This window comes from Ceratotherium simum, chromosome 6 (assembly GCF_057802395.1).
Source record: "Ceratotherium simum simum isolate JZ-2026a chromosome 6, ASM5780239v1, whole genome shotgun sequence".
Lineage (NCBI taxonomy): Eukaryota > Metazoa > Chordata > Mammalia > Perissodactyla > Rhinocerotidae > Ceratotherium > Ceratotherium simum.
Window position 1 is genome coordinate 60,597,670 of NC_141905.1, and position 25,390 is coordinate 60,623,059.

Consider the following 25,390-nt stretch of genomic DNA (forward strand, 5'->3'; position numbering starts at 1 on the left):
GAGTGGCCAACCAGCCAGAACCAGTCTCTGGATGCAGTGTGGACTGGCATGGAGCCTCCTGGACCTAAACCATACCCCCAGAAGGTACCACTGAGTGTATATACTATTGCATCAGAGGGTTTAACCCTGGAACAGACGGAGACCATTCTGAATTGTTCTGAATATGTGTATATTTAAATATGTCCCAGATAATAAAATAGAAAGAATGCTTCATCTGATCAGAGAAGGGGAACAAAACCTTTCTAAAGTGTTGCCCTGGGCACTGTGGGTTTCAGACAGGGACTCTCCGGGGCTGCTTCATCTCCATTTCTTTCTTCCTGGCTGCCTGCGGCTGCATTTTCTTTGGTAAGACTCTGCCTCCATGCCCTGAATTGGGAACTCTCCTTGTAGGGGTTGCCTGAGGGACGCTTCTCTTGAGCTGGAAGTTAACCTGGAAGGAAAAAAAAGAAGCTAGGAGAATAGAGGAGTCTGTTTTCTACTTTCTGGAATTGAAACTGGGGGAAGACCAGTTTGGACCTGGTTTCACCACAGTTCCGGGTTCTGAGGGCAGGGGACTAAGGAGAATTATTACAGCAATGACCCAGAGCAGCCTTGGTGGTGTCATATAGGCTTGGCTAATATTCCCCCAAAAGTGGTACATGATCACTGGTGATGTGTAGGGTGTATTTGGATGAACTTAGTATACATTTATTTTATATTTGTTAGAAAAAAATTATGTCTACACCTCAAAGCACGATTTCACCAATATTGTTGCTTAGGACAAGAGCTATGATTGATGGTGCCATGATAATCCCCTTTATGCTGACTGTATGAATCACAGGTGTCATGCTCAGGCACGCCAGCAAATGCCTCAGACTTTCACAACTAAACCTTCTGTCATAATTGTTTGGAAATATAGATAGGAGAGATGATATAGATTGTTACTGTGAATTCCTAAATTCTAAATTTTCGTGTGCATTAACGTATCATTTCCGGCAATACACTGAAACCTCCCTTCTGGTCATGGCACGCAGGTGTAAAGATGCTGTTGACTGACAAGTATGGGATATGCTGGCTGTGCAGGAGCTGAAGACCTATCCCAGGAAGTGAAGGGAGGGGAGTAGCACAGTGTTCTAACCACACTCCCCGGCGGCATCCTTGGCTTTCAGGTCCTTGGAACAGCTTGAGCTACTGAAGCCAGCTGGGAGCTGGAAAACATGCAACTGAGAGATCTCTCTGTGAGGTTATTTCCTGCCCCTTCCATAAAAATCCATAGCCAGCTTTTCCACTAGTTCTCAAAAGTATGGGAAATCAGAGCCAATTGCGCTGTATCATTTACTGTTTCCTATATAGTAATACAGCGATCTAGGAAAGACCAAAAAAAGAGAGAGAAGAGAGACAACAAAATGAGGAAAGGACAGAGGAAAATGAAAGGAACATGACATCTGGAAGGCTATGAGGAAAAGCAAAGAGGAGAACCCTTGACGCTCCGAAATATTTGAAAGAGTCTTAATTGTAACATGAAAAACCCTCTAGTAAATGATAGTTTTTCTTTTCTCTTCCGCCAGCCAGATGGATCTCTGCTTTAGGCTAGGAAGAGAGATAGAGTCTACTGTGATCAATAAGCAGATTCTTAGTTGTTACTGTATCTGGGAATTGTATCTAAAAGACGGATCTTTTTCCCTCTGAGTTATATTTGACATAATGATGGGTTATGTTGATTTATTTAAAGGCTATTTGACAAAGGAGGTGAAATCTTTTGAAGCAGAGTATGTTATTCAAGGGGGTTTGCAGTGGTTTGAATTTGGCATTGAATAGACTGGCTTATCATGCAACACTTATGTATGCAGCTGCCTAACAGCCATTTGATTTTAGAGTAGATGAGGAGCAAGGTATAACCAGAAAAGAGGGAAAGAGGATGCGTTGGTTGGGAAATTGCGACCAGGGAACAGGCTGCCACACAAGAGTTCCTCTTTGCTTCCTGCATCTGCAAGTACAAGTAGTTGATAATACGCAGGAGATGGGAATGGAGGGACTAGCTGGGGGGAAAGGAGAAACCATCCAGAAACTTCAGAGGAATTTTCAAAGGATTTAAAGAACTCTTTACCCTGATCCTTGTGTTAATAAAAGGGGTTATGAACACAGGTTGAGAGCTTAGCATGAGGCCCTGTAACACAGTGGCTAAGAAGGCAGCCCTGAAGCCCAAGAGAGGTTCAAATGGTGGCTCCCACCACTTACTCACTGTGTGACATTGGACAAGCTTCTCACCTTCTCTAAGTTTCACTTTCCTCAGGCACAAATGGGGATACTTATATCTACTGTACAGGGTTGTTGTGAAGGTTAAATGAGATAATTCTGGAAAGCTCTCATATGAGTGTCTGATACATAGTAACTGTTAAATAAATAGTACCTAGAAAGTACTAAAATAGTACCTAAAAAGATAAGTTGCTGAAAACACCAATTTGTAAATGTACATGCACCCCTGTGTTCATTGCAGCCTTATTCACGATAGCCAAGACTTGGAAGCAACCTAAGTGCCCATCAAGGGACGAATGGATAAAGAAGCTGTGGTATATATACACAATGGAATACTACTCAGCCATAAGAAACGACGAAATCCAGCCATTTGTGACAACATGGATGGACATTGAGGGTATAATGCAAAGTGAAATAAGTCAGAGGGAGAAGGTCAAATACCATATGATTTCCTTCATTAAGTAGTAGATAATAACAACAATAAACAAACACATAGGGACAGAGATTGGATTGGTGGTTACCAGAGGGGAAGGGGGGAGGGAGGAGGGTGAAAGGGATAATTCGGTACATGTGTGTGGTGATGGGTTGTAATTAGTATTTTGGTGGTGAACATGATGTAGTCCATGCAGAAATAGAAGTACAATGATGTACACCTGAAATTTTTACAATGTTATAAACCAACGTTACCGCAATAAACAAAAAATTAAAAAAAAATAAAAAATAAAAATAAAAAAATAAATAAAAAGATAAGTTGCTTGACTTGACTGCATTCAGCTAACAGGGAAAGGGGAGGAAGAGTCTGCTGAGCTCTAGGGATGTATAGAGAAGGAATGGGACAGAGTGAGGAGGCTCTAGGGAAGAGCTGACTTGTGGGAAATAAGGTTTGTAGATGTTCATTAAATAGAACAGCCTTATTACCTTTTCCTCCTTTGAGAACTCTGAGGATTAGCATCCATGATCTCTGAGCCTCTTTAGCTCCGAGATCCTAATCTAATATGACCAAAGCTGAAAAAGTCCAGACTGTAGATCAAAAAAGTTCTTCGCTTTTCATCCCATCTATAAAAGGAAGCCCTGAGAGCGGAATATTAGAGAGCATGGGTGGAAAGCAAGGCTGTCTGGTCTCACCAGGCACCAGAAGGGGGCAGGACTTGTGGTGCCGTCTGGTGGTAGAACTTGCTGATGACACAGAAGAATGCAACCCGTGGGAGCCGTGTATCTGGGCAAGGTCTCCGGCGTTTACAAACCAACACTTGTTGAGCACTTTCCATTTAGTGACTGTACTAAATGCTTGCTATCCACTTTCTCATTTCCACCTCTTGTGAAAGAGGTACTATTACCACCAATTTACAGAGGAAGAAACTGAGGATGAGAGTGACTAGGTAATTTGTCCCAAGTCTGTGGACAAATGAGCTGGATTTAGAACCAGGCAGTGTTTTTAATCACTATGCTATGTTAAACAGAAGAAAAAGGAAAAGCCAAAAAGAAGTGAGGAAGAATATAATAGAAAAGTGCAGAAGGAAAATTAGCATATGAGAGCCATGAATTCTTTTTAAATGGTGACAGAGGGAAGCTCAGCAAAGATTAGAACGATGCAATTGGTTGTTGGTGACTTTGTATAAATGATCTTTACGGTGCCTTGTAAAGATCAGCCTAACTCACCAGTTTTGGTTCCCCAGGACCTACGGTCACACTCACTGTCTGTGGGTCGAACCCAGGTGCTGTGGCAGTGACGGTGTAGGTACCTGGAAGCAGCAGCCGGAAGTAATCGCCATGGTCGCCTAGAAGTTACAAGGATTAACTCAGTTTGCTGATTAGAAATCTGCCCCAAATGGGACCTTGATATAAAAAATGTTCTGAGGGTTTAAGCTTGATTTTTATTTATTTATTTTTAATGTTTAGGCTAATTATTAATAAATTTAACAAAGAAAATTTCCTCACTTGGCTGATGAAGCACATCTCTTGAGCACTTTTCAGTTCTTCTGCACTTCCTGTGACTACTAAAAGTGTTAATAACTCCATAGCATAAAACTTGGAAAGTTAGAATGCGTTTTCACGTCACCTCTTACCAAAGATCAGCTCTCGCTCTGGATGCATTAATGCTGATTCTTGGTCTGCTTTCCTAAAGTGACACAGCTCATTTAACCTGTGCGAATTTCATTAGAGGGCAAGCTAAGGGCACATCATCCCCCCCTGCAATTTGTCTTCCTCCTTATTACCATGTAGTCCATGTTGGTTATTGTCAAATATTACAAAAATTTCTCCTGCTTTCATTGTAAAGGCAAATGACAAATTGCTTTCGGGTCAAGTTTCATGAAAATGATAAAATCCTCAGGGTGTCAGGTTCTTCTTTACCACCAGTTGTGAGGCCATCTTGAGGTCACTGCTCGGATATTATCACAGCTCAGTGATATTGATACGACAGGTGTGCCTGATGTTTTTCTTTTATCATCTCTTTATTTTTTTATTTTTATTTTATTTATTTTTTTCCCCCAAAGCCCCAGTAGATAGTTGTATGTCACAGCTGCACATCCTTCTAGCCACCGCATGTGGGACACGGCCCCAGCACGGCCGGAGAAGCGGTGCGCCGGTGCGCGCCCGGGACCCGAACCCGGGCCGCCAGCACCGGAGCGCACGCGCTCAACTGCCAAGCCACGGGGTCGGCCCTATCATCTCTTTTAAAGGCTTTCCATTGAAATCTGGAAGTCTTAGATGCTGAGATTTGCTATATGGAGGGAAGATGATTTTACCTTCCTTGAAGATTCTATTTCTGATGTGACTTTATAATCCTCAAGAGCAATTTTCCCCCTGCCTCTCTTGTGCTATGAAGTGATAACATGTCTGCTTAGCACCAAGGCTTGATTTTTCTTAATAGCATGATGAAACTGGTTAAGATCTAAAACAGTTGTAGGCTATGGGACATAATAGGAGTATGGGCCTCAGCTCCTGGGAAGGAGAAGTTTCGCTGTGCTCTGCACTGAGAGTATTGTGTTTAATTCTAGACTCTGTAATTTAAAACACTTCATGTCCAGTAAAGGGTCACTAGGAGAAAAGTTGAAAGATCTATGAATGTTTTACCTGGTAAGAGACTACATGAGGCCTCTGTTTCAATGTATGAAAAGCCACTGTGAAGAAATGACATATATCTAAAGGAATAAGACTGAGAACTATGGGTTTAAGTTGCAGGGAGGAAGATTTTGCTAGACAGAAGCAAAAGCTATTGTGACAAACAGAGCTACCAGAAAAGAAATGGACTGCTTTATGACATTGTAAGCACTTAAACACAGACCCAATGAGGAACCCTGGAAAAGCTATGCAGTTGTGCAGTGCACAACCTGCTAATGGATGTGGTGGCCCTGGGTTGGACAACCGTCAGCAGTGTTGTATGTGTGTAATCTTATATTGAGTGGGAGGGCTAGACTAAATGACCACTAAAGGTCTGACTTCAAGAATCTTTTTTTTTAATATTTCTTCCGTCACCTTCAAAAGTATGCCAAAGGGAAAATAAAATCCAAAAGAAAGCCTATTTCTCTATGGCAGGGATGCAGCATTTTGGCTAATGACTTTATATCCCTTTAGAATCAATTGTGACGGTACCTTTAAAATTTCTTTTAAGTGTACAGTGTTGAATAGTTGAAATAATAAATGCAGTTAAGAATGAGACAGACAATAAATGAGTCTCTTCCCTGCCCCCTACTAAATGTCTGTAATTTACTTTATAATACTTTAGCAAAAGCAGTGTGTTATTATGCATATGTTAAATAGTTTAAGGTATACCCCAAGGACTGTCATTTTCTTAAATGGGGGCTCACATCCAGGAGCAGTTAGCTGGCTACTGTTTCAAAAAGGCTCAACTCCAGGTGCAGCTATTAGAGGGCTGGAGCTCTCTTTATCTCTAATAAACACTTGATGCTTTGCTAAGTAGCATAGTGAATGTTAGCAATGAGTTTTTTCATTGGTGAAATGAGTAATTTGTTAATTTAGCATAATGAGTGTTGGAAATGGTCTCTTATTGGTGAACTTAGCGGTATTCAATATACGTTGATTGGCAGGAATGTTTTAGAGACATTCCCCACACTTGCATGAATAGGGTATAGGAAGCTCTTAGGGATGCCCGAGGTTTGATCTCTAAATAGTCCTGGGTCCAGCCATTGGGCTGGAGAATTGTGGTTGTCTGGTGCCTGTGAGGCTACAGAATTTTCTGTCTTTAGAATATTGTTGCCTTTGCCTTGAATGAACCTTTCATGTAAGATGTGTTGGGATCACCTTAAAGAACATAAGTTATCTCCTTCAAGTTGAGATTTCATCCAGTTTAAACAGACTGTCTGAACCATAAGATACCTTCTTGGTGACACACGTTTGTGTGATAAAATGTGGTTGGGCTTTGCCGGTATCAAGGTTGTGGGAAGAAGGCAAATCTCACCTACCCCTAACCCTTGGCAGCTACTGCTCTACATTAAAAACAAAACAACCAACCAAGAAAACCTCTAAGAGTTATGCATGATCAAATTGGGCTAGGGGAGTTTACAACACCATTGTGCCACAAGGTATTCTGTATCCTTCTAGGAGATTCCAGGCTGACTCCAAGAAGATCTGCCTCCACCATCAATCTTGCCTTGCAACAAGCCTACAGAATGAATCTTGCTAACTTTTCACAGAATGGCGGTGTAGCTAAATGCCTGAGTCAGGGACAAGACTAAACATCAGTTTTACGGTCTTTTTCTATTCTACCCCATTTCGCACCAGTATATGAGCTATTCATAACCTCAAACCCAGAAAACACCCCTAACAAAGTTGTATGAGGCAGTGATTCATGCATGCTGAGAGAGATGGTACATTTACATCTTCCTGGTCCTTACCTCTTAACCCACTGCCCCCATTTCTATTATCCTTCCTTCCTCCAAGTGTCCTTGACACCCCTGCTGATCTTGCTGGCTTACAAATTGGCCTCCTGATTATGCTGAAGAATACGAGGGAGTAAAAGCTTCCTTCTCACCCCGCTAGGCAGTGGCCACCTACCCGAAGTGACATCATGGTTAATCCCACTGACAGAAATGACAGCCTCCACGACATTATTATAATTCTCATCAACCACCATGCCCTTGATGCCCTGGTGTACCTGCAGAAAACAGTCTATGTCAGTATTTTAAAAAGTGTAGTTATGATCATAAAACATTTGTACAGTGTTTTTGAGTTCTCAAAGCCGTTTCTCATACGTTTTTACATTTGATCTTCACAAAAGTTATGGGAATAGCCCCTTAACTGGTCTCTCCACCCCACCCTCTCCATCCTTAATAATCTCTTCTCAATAGAGCAGACAGAATGATCCTGTTAAAATCTAAATCAAATCATGTCACAGGTCTGCTGAAAACCCAACTCACAGCAAAAGCTCAAGTTCTTATTACGGTCTCTACAGCCACAGCCCAGGTAGCTCTTTGATCTCATCTCTTACTACTCTCTCCCTTACATTCATGATTGTTCCAGCCATACTGGTGTCTTGGCCTTGTATTTTTTTAATTAATTTTTTTTTGTGAGGAAGATCAGCCCTGAGCTAACATCCATGCCAATCCTCCTCTTTTTGCTGAGGAAGATCGGCCCTGAGCTAACATCTATTGCCAATCTTCCTCCTTTTTTTTTTTTCCCTTTTTCTCCTCAAAGCCCCAGTAGATAGTTGTATGTCATAGTTGCACATCCTTCTAGTTGCTGTATGTGGGACACTGCCTCAGCATGGCTGGACAAGCCATGCGTTGGTGCACGCCCGTGATCTGAACCCGGGCCGCCAGTAGCAGAGTGCGTGCACTTAACCACTAAGCCACAGGCCGGCCCCTAAAAATTTTTTTTTTAATTGTGGTAAAATACACATACATAACATACAATTTACCACCTTAACCATTTTTAAGTGTACAGTTCAGTAGTGTTAAGTATTTTCATTCACACTGTTGTACAACCAATCTCCAGAAATTTTCATCCTACAAAACTGAAACTCTACACCATTAAACAGTAACTCCTCACTCCCTTCTCTGCCTAGCCCCCGGCAACCACCATTCTACTTTCTGTCTCTGAATCTGACTACTCTTGATACCTCATATAAGTGAAATTATACAGTATTTGTCTTTTTGTGACTGGCTTATTTCACTTAGCATAATGTCCTCAGGATTCATCCATGTTGTGGCATATGTCAAAATTTCCTTCTTTTTTTTAAGGCTGAATAATATTCCATCGTATGTATATACCACATTTTGTTTATCCCTTCATCATCAATGGACTCTTGGGTTGCTTCCACCTTTTGGCTATTGTGAATAATGCTGCTATGGATATGGGTATGTGAATATCTCTTTGAGATCGTACTTTCAGTTCTTTTGGATATATACTCACAAGTGGGATTGCTGGATCATATGGTATTTCTATTTTTAATTTTTTGAGGAAACACCACACAGTTTTTCATGGTGGCTGCACCATTTTACATTCCCACCAACAATGCAAAAGGATTCCAATTTCTCCACATCTTTGCTAACACTTGCTATTTTCTGTCACCTTTTTTTTTTTTTTTTTTGGTGAGGAAGATCAGCCCTGAGCTAACATCCATGCTAATCCTCCTCTTTTTGCTGAGGAAGCTAACATCTATTGCCAATCCTCCTCCTTTTTTTTTCCCCAAAGCTCCAGTAGAGAGTTGTACGTCCTTCTAGTTGCTGTACGTGGGATGTGGCCTCAGCATGGCTGGAGAAGCCGTGCGTAGGTGTGCGCCCGGGATCCGAACCCAGGCCGCCAGTAGCAGAGCGCGAGCACTTAACCGCTAAGCCACGGGGCCGGCCCACACCTTTTTTTTTTTTTAATAGCAGCCATCCCAATGAGTGTGAGGTGGTATCTCATTGTGGTTTTGATTTGCATTTCCCTAATGATTAGTGATGTTGAGCATCTTTTCATGTGCTTGTTGTTGGCGTTACATTTGCTGTTGCGTCCTCAATAGGGGAGCCCTTTCTTCCCTAAATATCTGCATGGTTCTCTCCCTTACCTCTTTTAAGTCTGCTTAAATGCTACCTTCTCTGAAAGGACTTCTTCATAGCATTTTATATTTAACATGTTATAAAATTGACTTTATTATTTTGCTTATTGTCTGTTTCTCTACATTAGAATATAGGCTCCATATGGGCAGGGATATTTGTTTGTTTACTCATAATCCCCAGCATATAGCACTGTTTCTGACAGATAGTTGTGCTCAATAATGTTGAATGAATAAATTTAATTGGTAGAAGAAGCCCAGATCTATCATATTAAGTCAGAGCAAAAGTCAGACCTGAGCCACACAAAAATCCTTGCCTGCCATTGAAAACTACTTTTCTTTCTGTAACCACGAAAATTGAAGAATGAAATTTTACCTGTTCCAAGAACTGGATTAGGGCTTCCCGATTCCCCAGCCACTCGCGCTGTAATTCTTCTTGGCGGGGAAACTTGTCACAACTCAGTTCCAGCGTGATCTCAAAACAGTTGGTGTGGAGATAATTAAAGTCTTGCATTCCTAGGGCAAAGAGGGCATCGGCGGATTTGTATAACCAGGTCCCTACCCAAAGCCCCACCGCTACTCTCTTTAATTACAATTTCTCCACCCCAATCGGCTTCTATTCTACCTCTTGACCTCCATTTATTTTTCTCCTCCGTAAAACCTTTCCCCAATTTCTCAGTTCACATGCTTCTATCTTTCCTGGTTTCTCTTTTCATAAATGCCCATTTTGTCATCCGTATCCTCTACTTTTTTCCATTTCATGACTTAAATTCGGTTCCTATCCCTCTTAAAATTTCCAAAATCTGCTTATTAGCCATGCCTTAATATTACACTATGCACTATTGTACACCATGCGCAATATACGTTATGCACTATGCACACATGCACTGCTTTCAGGGAGACAGATTTTCTCCTTGGATTATGATGTTCTTCAGACCTGAGAGGCTAGAGACGAGGTGAATATCTTGCTTTCACATCCCTCTTCCTACCTGAGAACACAACACTAACCTGAAAAACAGTTACTCTAGAAAAACAGACCCCTGAAAAAGCAGAGAGCAGCTATGTTTGTCTTCCATCGAATGCTTGCTTGCTCCTATCTTCTATATTAGTCAGTTGAATCAATTATTTTAATATGTTTCTGATTATTACAATAGCATTTATATTACAATTTTGTTTGGGTTAAAAAGTATCCATTTAGGGGCTGGGTTGGTGGTGTAGTGGTTAAATTTGCGGGCTCTGCTTCAGCGGCCCAGGGTTCATGGGTTCAGATCCCAGGCGCAGACCTACATACCACTCCTCAAGCCATGCTGTGGCAGCATCCCACATACAAAAAATAGAGGAAAATTGGCACAGATGTTAGCTCAGGGCCAATCTTTCTCACCGAAAAAAAAAAATCCATTTAATTAACTTTCACCTGCTTTCTAAGCTGATTCGTGCAAGCAACCGTTATAGAAAGAACGGTGAAAAGTTGGAAAACAACTATAGCCTGTTACATTGGTTCTCTCTATGCATCAGAATTGTTAGGCCTTAGTCCCAGAGTCTCTGATTCAGTAGGTCTGAATTAGGTGAGGGCCTCAAATTTGCATTTCTAACAAGTTCCCAGGTGACGCTGATGATGCTGGTCCAGAGATTGTTCCACACTGATGGAACAATCATTTTGATGAACTTAATGATCTTGGAATTGTATCAGCTTAATTTTTTTTTTTTATGTGTGTGTGTGTGAGGAAGATCAGCCCTGAGCTAACATCCACACTAATCCTCTTCTTTTTGCTGAGGAAGACCGGCTCTGAGCTAACATCTATTGTCAATCCTCCTCCTCCTTTTTTTTCCCCAAAGCCCCAGTAGATAGTTGTATGTCATAGTTGCACATCCTTCTAGTTGCTGTATATGGGACGCTGCCTCAGCATGGCTGGAGAAGCGGTGTGTCAGTGCGAGCTCGGGATTCGAAGCTGGGCCACCAGTAGCGGAGCGCGTGCGCTTAACTGCTAAGCCACGGGGTCGGCCCCTGTAACAGCTTAATTTAAGGCAATGAATCTCGGTGGAGGCTCCGGCCATGCTTCCTAGAGGATGGGAAGGGAGAGGGAGGAACAAGTATAATTTGAAAAAGTATATTTGATATTTTAAATTTTGGGGGGAAAACACCTATTGCTTTCCTAATGCAAACTAAAGAAAGTAAAGTTCAACAATATCTTCTTGCCTTGTGTTCAAGTGAGTTTTCAGCCACAAGAAGTCTACCACCTTCCCAGGACATAGTGACTCCCTAACCTTCCTCCTCCTCACTCTCCACAGGACCAGCAATCAGCTCAGCTCTCACCAGTGAGTTTTTCTACCACTTGGCTCCAGACAGGTAAGATTTGAGAGGATGGGGAAAGACAGCTGCTAAAAGATGATTCCTAAAATATCCTAGCTTCCTGCTTTAGCCTCTTCCCTATCCTTAGGTTTCCTACCTATTAGAAGTTCATGAACAGAGGTTTTATCTTGAGCCTCGGTGATGAGGAAGGCCCAGGGAATAGAGAAAGAAGCCTCTTGCTGAAGGTTTCTGCTAGGTTATCAATGGCCAATGTCACGGCAAACTCCTGCTTATAGGAGATGGGCAGGCAAGGTACAGAGAGCACGTGTCGGAGGAACTGTTTGTGTCCAGGCCAGCTCCTCTGCTCTTCTGTTGCTAGGTGAGGCATACCTCCATGCTACTTAGAAAAAACCTAACATTTATAAGCCAGGCATTTCCAAATGCTGTCTGTGCATTATTTATTTAATACCTACATCAAAATTATGAGGCAAGTATTGTTATTCTTAATGTACAGATGAGGAAACCAAAGCATAGAGAGGTTAATTAATCAGCCTGAAGCCACATAAGTGGTCAATGGGCAAGCCAGGTTTTAACCCAGTGTACCCTTGGACCCCACGCTTAACCACTTGACTACATTATTTCCCTCTTATGCCCTCATCTACTATGTAAACCACCAGTTTTGAAGGACACCACAAGGTGTCACTACCTCCATTTGAAAAATTCACAAGATGACATTAAATGCCAACTTAAGACTCCATTTTTCAGATCTCTACTTGAACGCAAAATTCTATAATATTCTTGTCATTTCCCTGAGAAAAATGATAATTTAGAAGGAGAAATGAGCTCTACTCTACTTCAGCTTGCAGACTGTTGTACCCAGGACTCTCCTTACCCCTGCTGAGAGAATACCAGGACGCCCCATTGGTAATGCCGTCTGGGAAGTAATCCCCACAGTTCCAACCTTGGTGCATCCATCCGTGTGCATAGGAGTAGACCTTGGCCAGCTAGAGGAAAAGTGGGCAGAAAATGACCTTGAGTGTCCCCAGCTTAAATGGCAATGCTCATACTCAGAAGTAGGGTGAAGCCAAAAAACACCACTAGGTATAAACGACTGATTATTTTCTTTAGTGAAAGAAAATACCAGCAGAGAAAGAGACATGGGTGTGTACGTGTGTGTGTGTGTACGTGCACGTAGTGGACTAGAATTAGGAGACCTGTACTCTGATTTTTTCCACTATCTCGGGGCTAAATTTCCTCAAGTGCAAAGTGAGGGGTGGCACTAGATAATATGTTAGTTCCCTTCTAGGTGTACGTTTTCTAGCTGCGTTTTGTAAAAGAAATCAAGGAGCAAGTAAGACAGGCCTTTACCAGGAAAAGAACTGTGTTTTGGGGGTGCAATGTGTGTGTTGGAGGGAGAGAAATATATTTGGAATTTCTATAATTCTCTTTCATTATTATTTTATAACAGTGGACAAAATGAGACTACTAGAGAAGAAAATATAATAATATACTTGCTTTGTGAAGCAACAACTGATGTTATTCTCTATACAATTCATTAACTGATGAATTAATAACTCATGCTATTATTATTTATATTACTTATATATCATTAATAATATAAATAAAATGATAAATCTTCATTTTATTCTATTGTTGTTTTGAACTATTATGTAAACCTTTTTCCTGTGCATGGTCTATTTTTCATTAATATAGCCATATTACCATAAAATTGTAAATTAGACCCCTCAAAATTCACATTTAATGCCATTCGCTTACCACCAATACTATCAGTCTTTTGGCATATTTCTTGTTTGTCATTAGCTTACGTTTTTTTTTTTACATTGTGGTGTTTGTACTACAAAAGCTTTCCTATATATTTACTTTTTCATGAGTTTATGGCTTATCACCCAAAACAAAATGTAATTTACTAGATTGTAAGCTCCTAATGAGCAGGCAGTGTTTTCAATTATTTTCTGTAGACTTGTACCTGGTAGGGTCCAGTGTTACTGACTTGACTTGTGTTACTCTCCTGAGCCCCAAGTTCCTCTGGCTGGACAAGCCGCCATTCTGCATACCTTCTGGAAAAGCTTGTCATCAGGTGTGGGGGTATTGGCAGTGCGGCGGAAACCTCGGACCCGATGCTCAAGGGATTTGTCATATGGGTAATTGGCCACCACTGCCCCGCCATGGAGATTGGCTGAAAGAACAAAGTTGAAGGAGCGTATCCACCGGATCATGGCCCGAGTCTCAGGTTCCACCTGAGGAGAGACGAAAGCTGGGTGGTGAGGCTGCAACTGGAGGTGCCAAACGGCTGTTCTAATAAGCTTGTCAGCAAGTGGCCTGAGGAGATCATGTGTCAATAAAACAGAAAGAGTCCTACCAGATATGAGAAGTGCAGAGGGCGAAATTTTGATCTTTTGCATGATGGTTTTAAAAATTAAGTGGATGGAACTCTTTTTCAAAACGAAATCTTATGTGGAATCCCAATATACAAAATAGCTAAAAAGAGAACATTTAGGGCAGTGAAACAATTGTGTATGGTACATAATGGTGGATACACGTCATGATACATTTGTCAAAATGCATAGAATGTACAACGCGAAGAGTGAATACTAGTGTAAACTATGGACTTTGGGTGATAAGGATGAGTCAACATAGGTTCATTGATTTTAACAAATGTACCACTCTGGTGCTCAATGTTGATCATGGGAAGCAGGGAGCATGGGAGCTCTCTGTACTTTCTACTCAATTTTGCTCTGAAGCTAAAACTGCTCTGAAAAATAAAGTTTATTTAAAAAGAGAGAGAGAGAGCAGTTCTGTTTGAAGAGGGGTGGCATGACTGGAGAGCTCAGAGCCCCTCTCTCTGGCAACATGGAAAGAGTTCTCCAATTTACCCACTGCTCCAGTGGCTTCTGAAGCACCTTTGTAGGCATTTAGGGCTCTAGTAAATAAATCTGGAAAACGCTGGTTTACAGTCATGGTTTTCAACCTCCTCCTTTCCCCAACATATCTGCTGTAATGTAGACATGGGGAACACACTCCTGTGGTCATATCCAAATTGGGTGGATTAGATATAGTGTAACATGGGCCAGTCTTGGCTAAGTGAAATTCCACCCTTTCTATTGCATATTATGTTGCTAGTGAGTGACAGTATTCTAAAGAAAGTATTGAATCCACTTGGACTTGCAGTACAAGTAAATAATTTACAGACTTCATTGTTTTTCCTCCTCTCAGGGTAGATGTGCTTAGAGGTTATGTGGTGTTAATGTGTTAATGGCTCCTCCTGGACCAAGGGTCAGCTGTGAGGGCTCCCATCTTTTCCATCCCAAGGGGGACTGGATGAATAGGGTTAAGTTTCACCCAATCAGAATGGATATAACACCAAGGACACCAGTCCTGCTCTGTGACCAGGGCTCAGACTCTTTAAAGCAGTCTTTTTTCCATGTCCTAAGCCTCGATGCATCAGAACAAAGCCAGCTTCTCACTGTTCCTCTCCCTCAAGTCTGTCCCATCAGGAGCGAGAGAGACGTCCCAGGAGGACGCCCACTAGCAGGATGAAACCATTCACATTACCAGGGATGGCCTGGAGAGAGAGGCCTGGGAGCATCGAATGGGATGCTGTGATCGAGAGAGTAAGGGAAATGAGAGTATGTCAAAGTAGGCAGGGGTCGTATAGGAAGGGAAGAGGAAAAACTATAAAGGTGAGACTCTCTGAAGCTCTTTCTATAGCTAATTGTTGATGAGCATACAGTTCATCACACGTGGGAGAGATTTCTCTGCAGAATGCTGGAGTTCTGTGTAGAGCGCAGTACAAAGAATGTCAGATTAGGAGTCGGAAGACCTGGGTTTTAATCCTGCTTCCATCAATTACTAGCTGTGTGAATTTAAATTATTTTATCTATAAGCATAATATATATAAAACAGGGAAGGATAACACTGCTTGATGCATCCACCACACAGGGTTATGATGATCAACTGAAACGCTGCCTAAGAAAAAACTCTGTAAAATTGTAAAGTACTGTGCACCTGTATGATTCGCTTTCACCTCCTTCACTACCATTGCCACCAACATCAAACATTTTGTGACCCTGTGCTCCATGGAGGGCTCTATGCTGGGAGAAGGAATAAATACAAAGAGGTATAAGATATTGTTATTATTGATATGGACAGATTAACATGGAGTTGAGTTGATGCTTAATTCTCGCTTGTTTAGTTGATGTGAAAATTTCTAAAAGAAATTCCAGATGCTGATTTACATGCTTCTGTATGCAAATTTCTTCTCATACCTGACTTTTCCAGTTGTCTGGAAGGGGCAAGTGGTGGTTGGGGCCCCCATACTTCTCGTTGTAGTAGAAGTAGGTATTGAGATCGGGGAAGTTGCGGTTCAGGTCCACTCCATTTGCGTTGTTCCTGCCAACCAGATCCCTAGAAATGTCTGGGCCCTAAGGGGAAAATGAAGAGACAAAAAATGAAGGTTTCAGACTGAACCCTATATTTGAAGAACACTGTATAGTTCTTTTTAGGTATTAACTTAATCTGTCAAATGATATAGTATTTTCTTCTTTAACTTATCCAAAGTCCCAGGGGTGTGGCTCAAGTTTCCCTGTAGACCACGTGCTGGAGGTGGAGATCCCAGGAGAAGCTCTAACAAGAGTAGGGTGTTTCAGGATAATGAGAACCCTTATTTTTTAAAAAATAGCTTTATCAAGATATAACTTACATACCATAAAGTTCACCCATTTTAAGTGTACAATTCAATGAATTTTAGTATGCTTACAGAATTGTACAAGCATCACCACAACCTAATTTAAGAACGTTTCTATCACCCTAAAAAGAAACCTCAGGCCCATTTATAGGCACTGCTCATTTTTACTCCAGCTCTAACAAATCACTTTTTGTCTCTATAGATTTGTCTTTTCTGGACATTTCACATATGGTGACCATACATTTTTTTTTTTTTTTTTGTGAGGAAGACCAGCCCTGAGCTAACATCTGCCAATCCTCCTCTCTTTGCTGAGGAAGACTGGCCCTAGGCTAACATCCATGCCCATCTTCCTCCAATTTATATGGGACACCGCCACAGCATGGCTTGACAAGCGGTGCGTCAGTTCATGCCCGGGATCCGAACCGGTGAACCCCGGGGCACCACAGCGGAGTGCGTGCACTTAACTGCTTGCGCCACTGGGCTGGCCTGAGGGACCATACATTTTGTGTTTGGCTTTTTTTCACTAGACAATGCTTTTGAGGTTCCTCCACGTTGTAGCATGTATCAGTACTTCATTTCTTTTTATTGATGAATTGTTCCATTATATGGATTTACTACATTTTGTTTACCCATTCACTAATTAACAGACTGTATTAGTTTCCTAGGGCTACTGTAACAAAATTACCACAAACTAGGTGGCTTATAACAACAGAAATTTATTCTCTCGCAGTTCTGGAGGTGTCTGAAACCAAGGTGTCAGCAGGGTGACACTCTCTAAAGGCTCTAGGGGATGATCCTTCTTTTTCTCTTCTAGCTTCTGATGGTTGCTGGCAATCCTTGGCATTCCTTGGCTTGTAGATGCATCACTCAATTTCTGCTTCTATCTTCACATGGCCTTCTCCCCCGTGTGATTGTGTCTCTGTGTACAATCTTCTTTCTTCTGATAAGGACATCAGTCATATTTGACTTAGGGTCCACTCCAATCCAGTATGACTTCATCTTAACTGGATTACATATGCAAAGACCCTATTGCCAAAGAAGGTCACATTCATAGGTTCCAGCTAGACATGAATTTTGGGGGGATACTATTCAACCCAGTACGTGGATGTTTGGGTTGTTTCCACTTTTTGGCAATTGTGAATAATGCTGCCATGAACATTCATGTACAAGTCTTTGTGTGGACATATGTTTTCACTTCCCTTGGGTAGATACCTAGTAGCTGAACTGCTGGGTCATAAGGTAAGTCTATGCTTAACTTTTTCAGAAACTACTAAACTGTTTCCAACATGGCTGCACCATGGAACACCCCCGTTTTTAAAATTTAGTGTCCTTGCTTATCTTTCTTCTGAGCAATCTCAACCACATGCTTACACTTCAAATTTTTCTGTTCACACTTCAAATTTTATCATTTATTTGGTCATATATTCACTTATTTATTCATCCATTTAGTCAACCAACATTCATTCAAGTCCCTCTTTGATGGACTCTCTGGTAGAAACTGGGGAAAGAGATAATGAGACATTACTCTAGCCTTCTAGGAATTCATACATGAATTATACATAGTCATATATGGGGAAATAGATATATACATAAATACATGAATAACTGAAATATATACAGCAATAGAATAGAGAGATGTTCAAAGGCCCTTGCAAAATTGAAATTCCATTTAATGTTTTGTGTGGCATTGGAGAAGGGGAATAGTGTCCACCAGAGCCCTGTGGACTGAGAGAATAGCACCCAAACTGGTGGCCATTCCTGGAAGTAGGGTGAATGTTTTGATGTTGGGCAGCTAAAAATTCACAGGTGTACTACCACTCTCATATTTTTCTAAGAAATCTTTATTGTTCTCAGATTTCTTTATTTTTCATGACATCTGCTCATATTTTATTCTTAGACATCATTAAGAACATAATATTATTTTGAAGCACTCTTAAGTGTCCTACATCAGTTACATCCAGTGGAAAACATTTATCTGATTTTTCAGTTTGGAGTTTGATTTTTCAGTTCTATGAGATACTGATTTTCCTTATGTTTCCAGGGATTTTTCACTACTTGCTTATTTGTATCAATATAGGTCTTAACTGTCCGTATTAACAGCTGTGTTAATTTACCTATCAGTATTACCACTTACACTGAGTCATTAGTTAGGCAGGCAGGTAAGGACTTCCCTTAACAGAAGGTTCCCATAAACAGGGTTACTGGTATATTCATTTCCTATTATTGCTATAAGAAACTACCACAAACTTAGTGGCTTAAAATAGCATGAGTTTATTATCTTTTGGCGTTTTGGAGATCAGAAGACTGAAATGTGTCTCACAGGACTAAAATCAAGGTGTTAGCAGCGCTGTTCCTTCCAAAGGCTCTGGGGAATCTGTTTCCAGCTTCTAGAGGCTGCCCACATTCCTTGGCTCATGGTCCCTCTGTCATCTTCAAAGCCAGCAGCATAACATCTTCAAATCTCTTCTGACTCTGACCTTCTGCCTCCTTCTTCACATCTAAAGGACCCTTGTGATTACACTGGGCCCACCCAAATAATCCAGGATATTTTAAGGTCAGTTGCCTACCAACCTTAATTCCATCTGCAATCTTAATTCCCCTTTACCATGTAACATAACATACTCACATGGGATTAGGGACATCTTCGACTTTCCAGGGACTAGGACTTTGACATCTTTGGGGGAGGGGCATTATTCTGCCTTACCTACAGGCAGCTTTAAAGTTTGGTGGCCAGGTCTTCCCTCTGTAGCCATGCAGGCAGGTTTCCTCTGGATATGGCCAGTAGCTCTGGAAGTTTGAGAACCTGATGGGTCCTCTCTTGGATTCAGGTTCAAGATCTGCTCCCTCTGAACAAGTACACAGCAGGTGAGCAGAAGTGACTGGCTCCCCAGATACGGCTCTAGGATTTAGTGGGCTGGCAAGGGTTTTCCCCACTTCCTTCCACTCCACCTCATCCCACAAAAGATGTGGGCAGGTCTGAATGCTTCTCCAGTTTCCCCATTGCAATACAGGGAAGGGCCAATAGAAGGGGAGCAGCCAGGGTGGGGTTCTCCCCCACACCTCTTTCGAATTTTCCTGCTCTTTTGGAAACTGAAGTCTTGAGGCATGGTAGTGTGTACCTCTCTGATTTCCAGTGGAGGGGCAAAGTTTTCCTTTTTCATTTGTTGAGTCATGTCAACACGAAGTTGTGAGACTGCAAGGGTCAAATCTGTGTTTGGTTCAATACCTTGGCTCCATTCCCCTCCCTGCCTCTACTTATCCCCCAGCCCTATCCTCAAGTAAGTTTAAAATATGCTTGGGATGGGCTGGTCATGGAAGGACTGATACTTTGTGGTTCCACTTGCATGGGACAGAGTGGTCAGATGGAGGGTGGTCGCCAGGGGCTATGGGGAGGAGAAAATGGGGAGTTACTGATCAATAGGCACAAAGTTTCAATTGAGCAGGATGGATAAGTTCTGGCGATCTTCTGTACAACACTGTACCTATAGTCAATACTGTATTGCACACTTAAAGTTTTGTTAAGAGGGTAGATCTATCTTGAATGTTCTTACCACAATAAAATAAAATTTAAAAAAAGTCAAGTAGTGAAGTCTAGTCTTAAAAATAAAACAATTTTTCAAGACTAGCCCAAATAAACACATTTTTAAATTGAAAACAAACAAAAAATGCTTTAATTTACAACCTTCCTCCCCACCACCCCCCCTAAAAAAAACCCCAAACTAATCAGGTTTAAACATAGCTTTTAAAGGAACATATTCATTGAGTAAGGCAGATGTCTGGCTTCACCGTTGAAAATTGTAATTCAGTAGATCTGGGGGGAGTAGGGGAGGAATCTGGGAATCTGTATTTCAGAAATCTTCACTTATGATTCTGATGCACAGCCACAAAAGAATCACTGCTTTAAAGTTAGGGACACTAACATTCTGAATTTATGTTAGAAAATAATCTAAAAGCCATAGACATTTTTTCCTATGTGTCCCTGCAAATGTAACTCTAAAATAAAGAATCAAAAAGCTGAGTACTGTTCTGGTAGAGGAAAACACCCTACAGAAATACAATAAAGTATGAAGAATCTAGAATTAACCTTCCACCCAGCAATTCTGGGAAAAGTGTGATCTCCCTGATATTCCTCCCCCAAATGCAAATAGAAGCGTCTTGTCATGAGGGAAGGAGTAGAGTATTTAGCGTTCGAAGCTAAAAGTTCAGGGAAGGAAGTCTATTTGGCAATATCCCTTAACACCTGTATAGTATTTTCCAGTTTACAAAGTGTTGTCATAGATATTGCCTCACTGATCCTCACAATAAAACCAGGAGGTCAGCTTGAAGGGTGTTGAGGGAACTGAAGCTCAGAGGGAGCCGACATTCATCGCCTAGGGTGCTATAGGACTGAACGAAATCTTCATGCTTTATTCTATTTCCATTGTTTTTTTCTCTATTACATAGTGACATTTACAGTGGGACAGAGAGGACACATTGTCTACTGGCTTTTCCTTGATTCCTTAAGATGGCTTTATCCTCTGCAGGCGCAATACCTGGGCGGCAGCCACCTCGTAGCCGTCTGGGTTCATGGAGGGCATGATGTGAATGCGCGTGCTCTCCACCAGCCGGACGATGCGCTGGTTCCGGTTCCGGAACTCCTCGCACAGGAACTCCGACAGCTGCAGCAGCAACTCGCGGCCCAGCACCTCGTTGCCGTGCATGTTCCCCACATACTTGACTTCTGGTTCCACTGCAAGCGTGAGAAAAGCACGCAGGAAGGTGAAAGATGGGGAAAGCTTGCAAGTGCCGTTGGTTCCTAATCTTGCAAAGGGACCTTTTCCCTCTTTTTCTGTAACGAATCCAAGAAAATCTCATGCTTCCATTGGGTTTTTTCCAGTAATCTCTGAGCCCCTTTCCAACAAATGCAATTACGAACACTGCAAAAATTCATGCCAGGGATAATAATGACTACCATTTATTAAACCCCTAATGTGTACTAGGCATTTATGCTCATTATTGCTAATCTTCACAGAAAAACTATAAAGTGGTCATTATTATTAGCCTCAGGATGAGCGTACTGGGGAGAGGAGAGGTTAAATAACTTGTCTGAGGTCACTTAGCTAATTAATATGATGGAGGCCAAAGCCAAGGTAGCATTTACAGTAGCTCCCTGCTGCTTCTCAGAGACAAATCTTTTCAGGATAAGGATAACGTTTTCCCTAGACTTGCTCTGGTAAAGTTCTTTGGGTGATATCATAACAGTTCCTAATCATCCTATTGAAAATTTAATTTAATTTAAATTTAATGAAACTAAAATCTTTCCTTCATATCTGAGAAGGTGGTGTCTTGAGACACAGAGTAGGAAGGAGTCTAGTATGTCTCATTCCTTAGCCTTCTGTTTGGCTGTTAACTGTTCAATTGAAGTAAGAATTGAGGTCATGAAAAGAGCCTCTAAAACCAGTTAAAGAAAGTCGTCCTTGCCCCGTTTTAAAAGGAAGGAGAAAAGCTCTGGCCAAGTGATTTCCCTTCCACCCAGCACTCTCCTGCCTCCATGACTTTTCTGATTCTGTCCCTCTTCATCTCCACATTTCCAAATCCTCCTCACCATCCTTCTTGGCTCAGTTCAAATGTTACTTGCTCTGTGAAGCCATCTTGGGAATGAACTTGCTGTTGAACTTCATTTTCATGGCACTTACTCCTTTCTACTCTGAGTTTTACCTAATTTTGCACGTGTCCTACTTCCTTTATTGGACCTGCCTTTTGTAATGTATACAATTTCTAATTTTCCTTAGGACATGATCCAATGTTACTTATTTTAGTACACCCACAACAATCTTTTCCAAAGGAATGTCTATAACCCACAAGGATAGTGTAGTGGATTTTGCATAATATGGAGTCTTTAATCTTAGTAGTACATTTCTTTAATCTTAGATTATGTCTTTCTTACTTTTCTTGGTGTTAAAATATTCCTTCTTTTAGGAAAGGATGGTGATAGTAGAAGGCAGGTAATGTTCTTCAACATCCTTGTTCAGTAAAACAAAATTTGGAAAATCTGTTTTAGTCCCCTTCAATCTCTCTTATTTATTAAAAAAAAATTTTTTTTAACTTTTCTGTGAAATCCAAAAGTCTGGGAACCACAGCCCTAGAGAACCTCACATAGTGTCTTGCACTTAGTGGCTGCCCAATAGCAAATTCTGTTGTCTCTACTTTCAATATATCCAGAACACAACCACTTCTCATAACAACCACTGCCATCATTTTGGTTCAAGCCCCCAGGACCCCACGCCTGGATTATTACAATAAATCTCCTACTTGAACTCCTTGCACCTGCCCAGGCCTGTTAAAATCTATTCTCCTGAGTCAGGGGTCAGCAAACTTTTTCTATAAAGGGCCAGTAGTAAAGACTTCGGGCTTTGTGGGCTGTAGTGTCTCTGTCATAGCTACTCAACTGTTCCAGCAAAAGCAGACATAGACAATACAAAAACAAATGGGCGTGACTAGGTGTCAGTAAAACTTTATTTACCAAAACAGGTAGCTGGCCCTCAAGCTGTAGTTTGCTGACCCCTGTTCTGAGTGATCTTTTAAAAATTTAAGTCAGACCATGTCACTGCTTAAAACCCTCCAGTGGCTTCTCAGTTCGCTCAAAGCAAAAGCCATAATCTTTACAAAGGCCTGTAAGACCCTACATGATCTCCTCCTTCTGCCCAGTATTCCCACCATACTGTTCTGACCTCATCTCTTGCTCTCCCATTGTTCATTCTGCCCATTGTTCACTCTGCTGGAGTGACAGGGGCCTCCCTGCTGTTCCTCATGCATGCCAAGCATGTCCTTGCTCTTCCCGTTGCCTGCAATCGGCATGTTCCACCTTGTGCTCAAAAATCACCTCCATGGAGAAGCCTTTCCTAAGTAGCAACTACCCCCTCCCCGACTCATCCATGGCATTCCCTGTCTCTCTTTCCTAGTTTATTTTTCCATATAGCACTTATTTTCATCTGGTATATGTTTACTTAGTTACCCATTTACTGCCAGTCTTTTGTTGTTATTGCTATCCAATTGATTCTGGATCCTGGCTACCTTGTGTACAGAAGAGCTGAACACTACATTATCTTTTTGTGCCATCCTCTCACCTTCCGGTGCTCTATCAGAGAATGATCTATACTGTTCATAGAGTTTTCATGGCCAATTTTTACAAGCTCTGCTGAAACCTGTCAAATACCAGTGTTTCAGCGTCACAGCAACACGCAGCCCGCCATATAACAACCAGCAGCAGATGGTGTTTTTCCTTGACCAGGAAACGAACCCGGGCCATGGTAGTAAGAGCACCAAATATTAACCACTAGACCACCAGGGCTGGCATTGCCGGTCTTACCCCACTAGAATTAAGGTCCTGAAGGCAGGATCTTGTTTTATTCACTGTTGAATATTCAGAGTCTACAAAAGTGCTTCCATATAGTAGATAATCAGTAATATTTGTGGAACAAATAACGAATGAATGAAAGGAATGAATGGACGAACAGCTAAGTTATAGGGCATCAGAGAAAAGAGGGATCAGTGGAGGCTAGAATACTATGAAAAATCTTCAAGGAAGCCTTGGATGCTAGAAATTAGAGGGGGCACCAAGAAAAGGACATGGAGTGAGGGGCTAACCCTATAATATCCACTAGCATCCACAAGTAAGAACAGAAAGCTTGTTATGCAAATGCAGCTTCAAAGCAAGGCTCTTACCCTCACTTAATTACACAGCCTTCCTTGAGCTACCCATCCCCTCCCACTGTGCAGTATTCTGAAGCTGTCATGGACAGAATCCACTGGGTGTGAGGTTGTCATTGAAGGTTTTTAAGCATGGGAGTGAGAAGATTATATGAGTATTTAGGAAAATTATTGTGGCATCTCTGTGTTAAATGGAAAGTTCAGAGAGTGGTGACAGTTAGGGGTTAGGGGGCCAGGAAAGAGACTAGTGCAATAATTTAGGCAGGTTGTGATGGAATTTGGGCTAGAGTGGAGGGTGTGGAAGTGAAGAGGAAAAAAGAGACTTGCAATTGACAGTTTGAAGGAGGAACTGACATAACTTGAATGTCACAATTGCTATAAGTAAAGCAGTGAGAAATTAGAAACAACGTAAATGTCCATCAATAAATGAACAGTTAGATACAACCATGCAATGAAATATCATGCAGCCAAAAAATGATGATGTTGATCTACATTTACAGTCATGATGCTCTTCATAAAAGACTATGAAATGAGAAATGCAGTTATAGTATGATTCCAGTTTTATAAAACAAATTATATGTTGTGTAATGGTGGTTTAAAAATGCAGAGAAAAAAGTCTGGAAGGATATATATCAATATGTTAACAATAGTCATATGTGAGAGGTGGCATTATGGGTGAGGTGTTTTTTTCCTTCTCTAATTTCTAATTTTAATCCAAACATGGATTACTTTTATAATAGAAATAAACTAACAAAAAATAGTCCAATGAATTAAACTAATACTCCAGACCTCAAACTCTCTCCAGGATATCCCTATTCCCCAAAGAGATATTCCTAAACCCTTCTAAGTTTCCCGGCAGAACTAAAAGAGCTAACTGTTTCTGCTTATGTCTCCTGAAGCATTGGATAGGGAAAAATAGAAAAATAGCAAGGGAGAAAAAAGGGTAATGGCAGGGAAGGAGGGGGGATGGGATGGGAGCAGGGAGAACACTCACCTTTTCCCATTAAGGTCTTGAGGAAACAGAACCCAGGAGGGAGGAAGGGACAGAACCTGAATTGGGTTTTCAGCTCCCCAGAGCCAGGGGCAGTTTGAGGGCTAAGTAGGGAAATACTTAGCACATGCTGAGGAAGAGGTGATACTTTATAGGTGGAGGAGCCCACTGACTGCCCCCCCCCCATACACCACTCCAATTACTGGATTTGTAAGGGAAGGGTCCTGCCCCATACACTCCAAGAACTGCTCAGGGCTTACAGGGCTCGTGAATTCCAGGGTAGTCGCTGAATTCCAGCACGTAGAGGTGTCTCCCCTTCACACTGCGCCCGATGCTGTAAACCTGCGTGATGTAGGGGCATTCGTTGTGCACCTTGTACAGCGTCCGCACAAGGTCATCATAGTGGTGGTGGCGAAAGGTCACTGGGGCAACCAACTTGAAGAGAAGGAAGAGGTGGAGGAAGACTGAGAGCAGGCCTGACAT

The 25,390-nt window shown here is 41.6% G+C and overlaps 1 protein-coding gene across 1 annotated transcript; it reads right to left on the reverse strand.

The window, feature by feature from the left end:
* Positions 1–229: 229 nt before the first annotated feature.
* Positions 230–25,390, reverse strand: CPN1 (carboxypeptidase N subunit 1). The gene is made up of 9 exons (XM_004427943.3): positions 25,168–25,390; positions 20,760–20,956; positions 15,809–15,964; positions 13,598–13,780; positions 12,415–12,526; positions 9,609–9,748; positions 7,252–7,351; positions 3,895–4,013; positions 230–430 (listed from the first exon to the last, which is right to left on the reverse strand). Exons 1-9 carry the CDS (start codon positions 25,388–25,390, stop codon positions 272–274), a joined length of 1,389 nt encoding a protein of 462 aa, XP_004428000.1. The 3' UTR covers positions 230–271.

Coding starts and splice junctions, on each gene's coding strand:
- CPN1 (XM_004427943.3), bottom strand. CDS start 25,390: ATGTCAGGCCTGCTCTCAGTCTTCCTCCACCTCTTCCTTCTCTTCAAG. Junction 7,352..9,608: donor TAATCCAGTTCTTGGAACAG/GTAAAATTTCAT, acceptor TGTTTTCTGCAG/GTACACCAGGGCATCAAGGG. Junction 431..3,894: donor GTCCTGGGGAACCAAAACTG/GTGAGTTAGGCT, acceptor TTTTCCTTCCAG/GTTAACTTCCAGCTCAAGAG.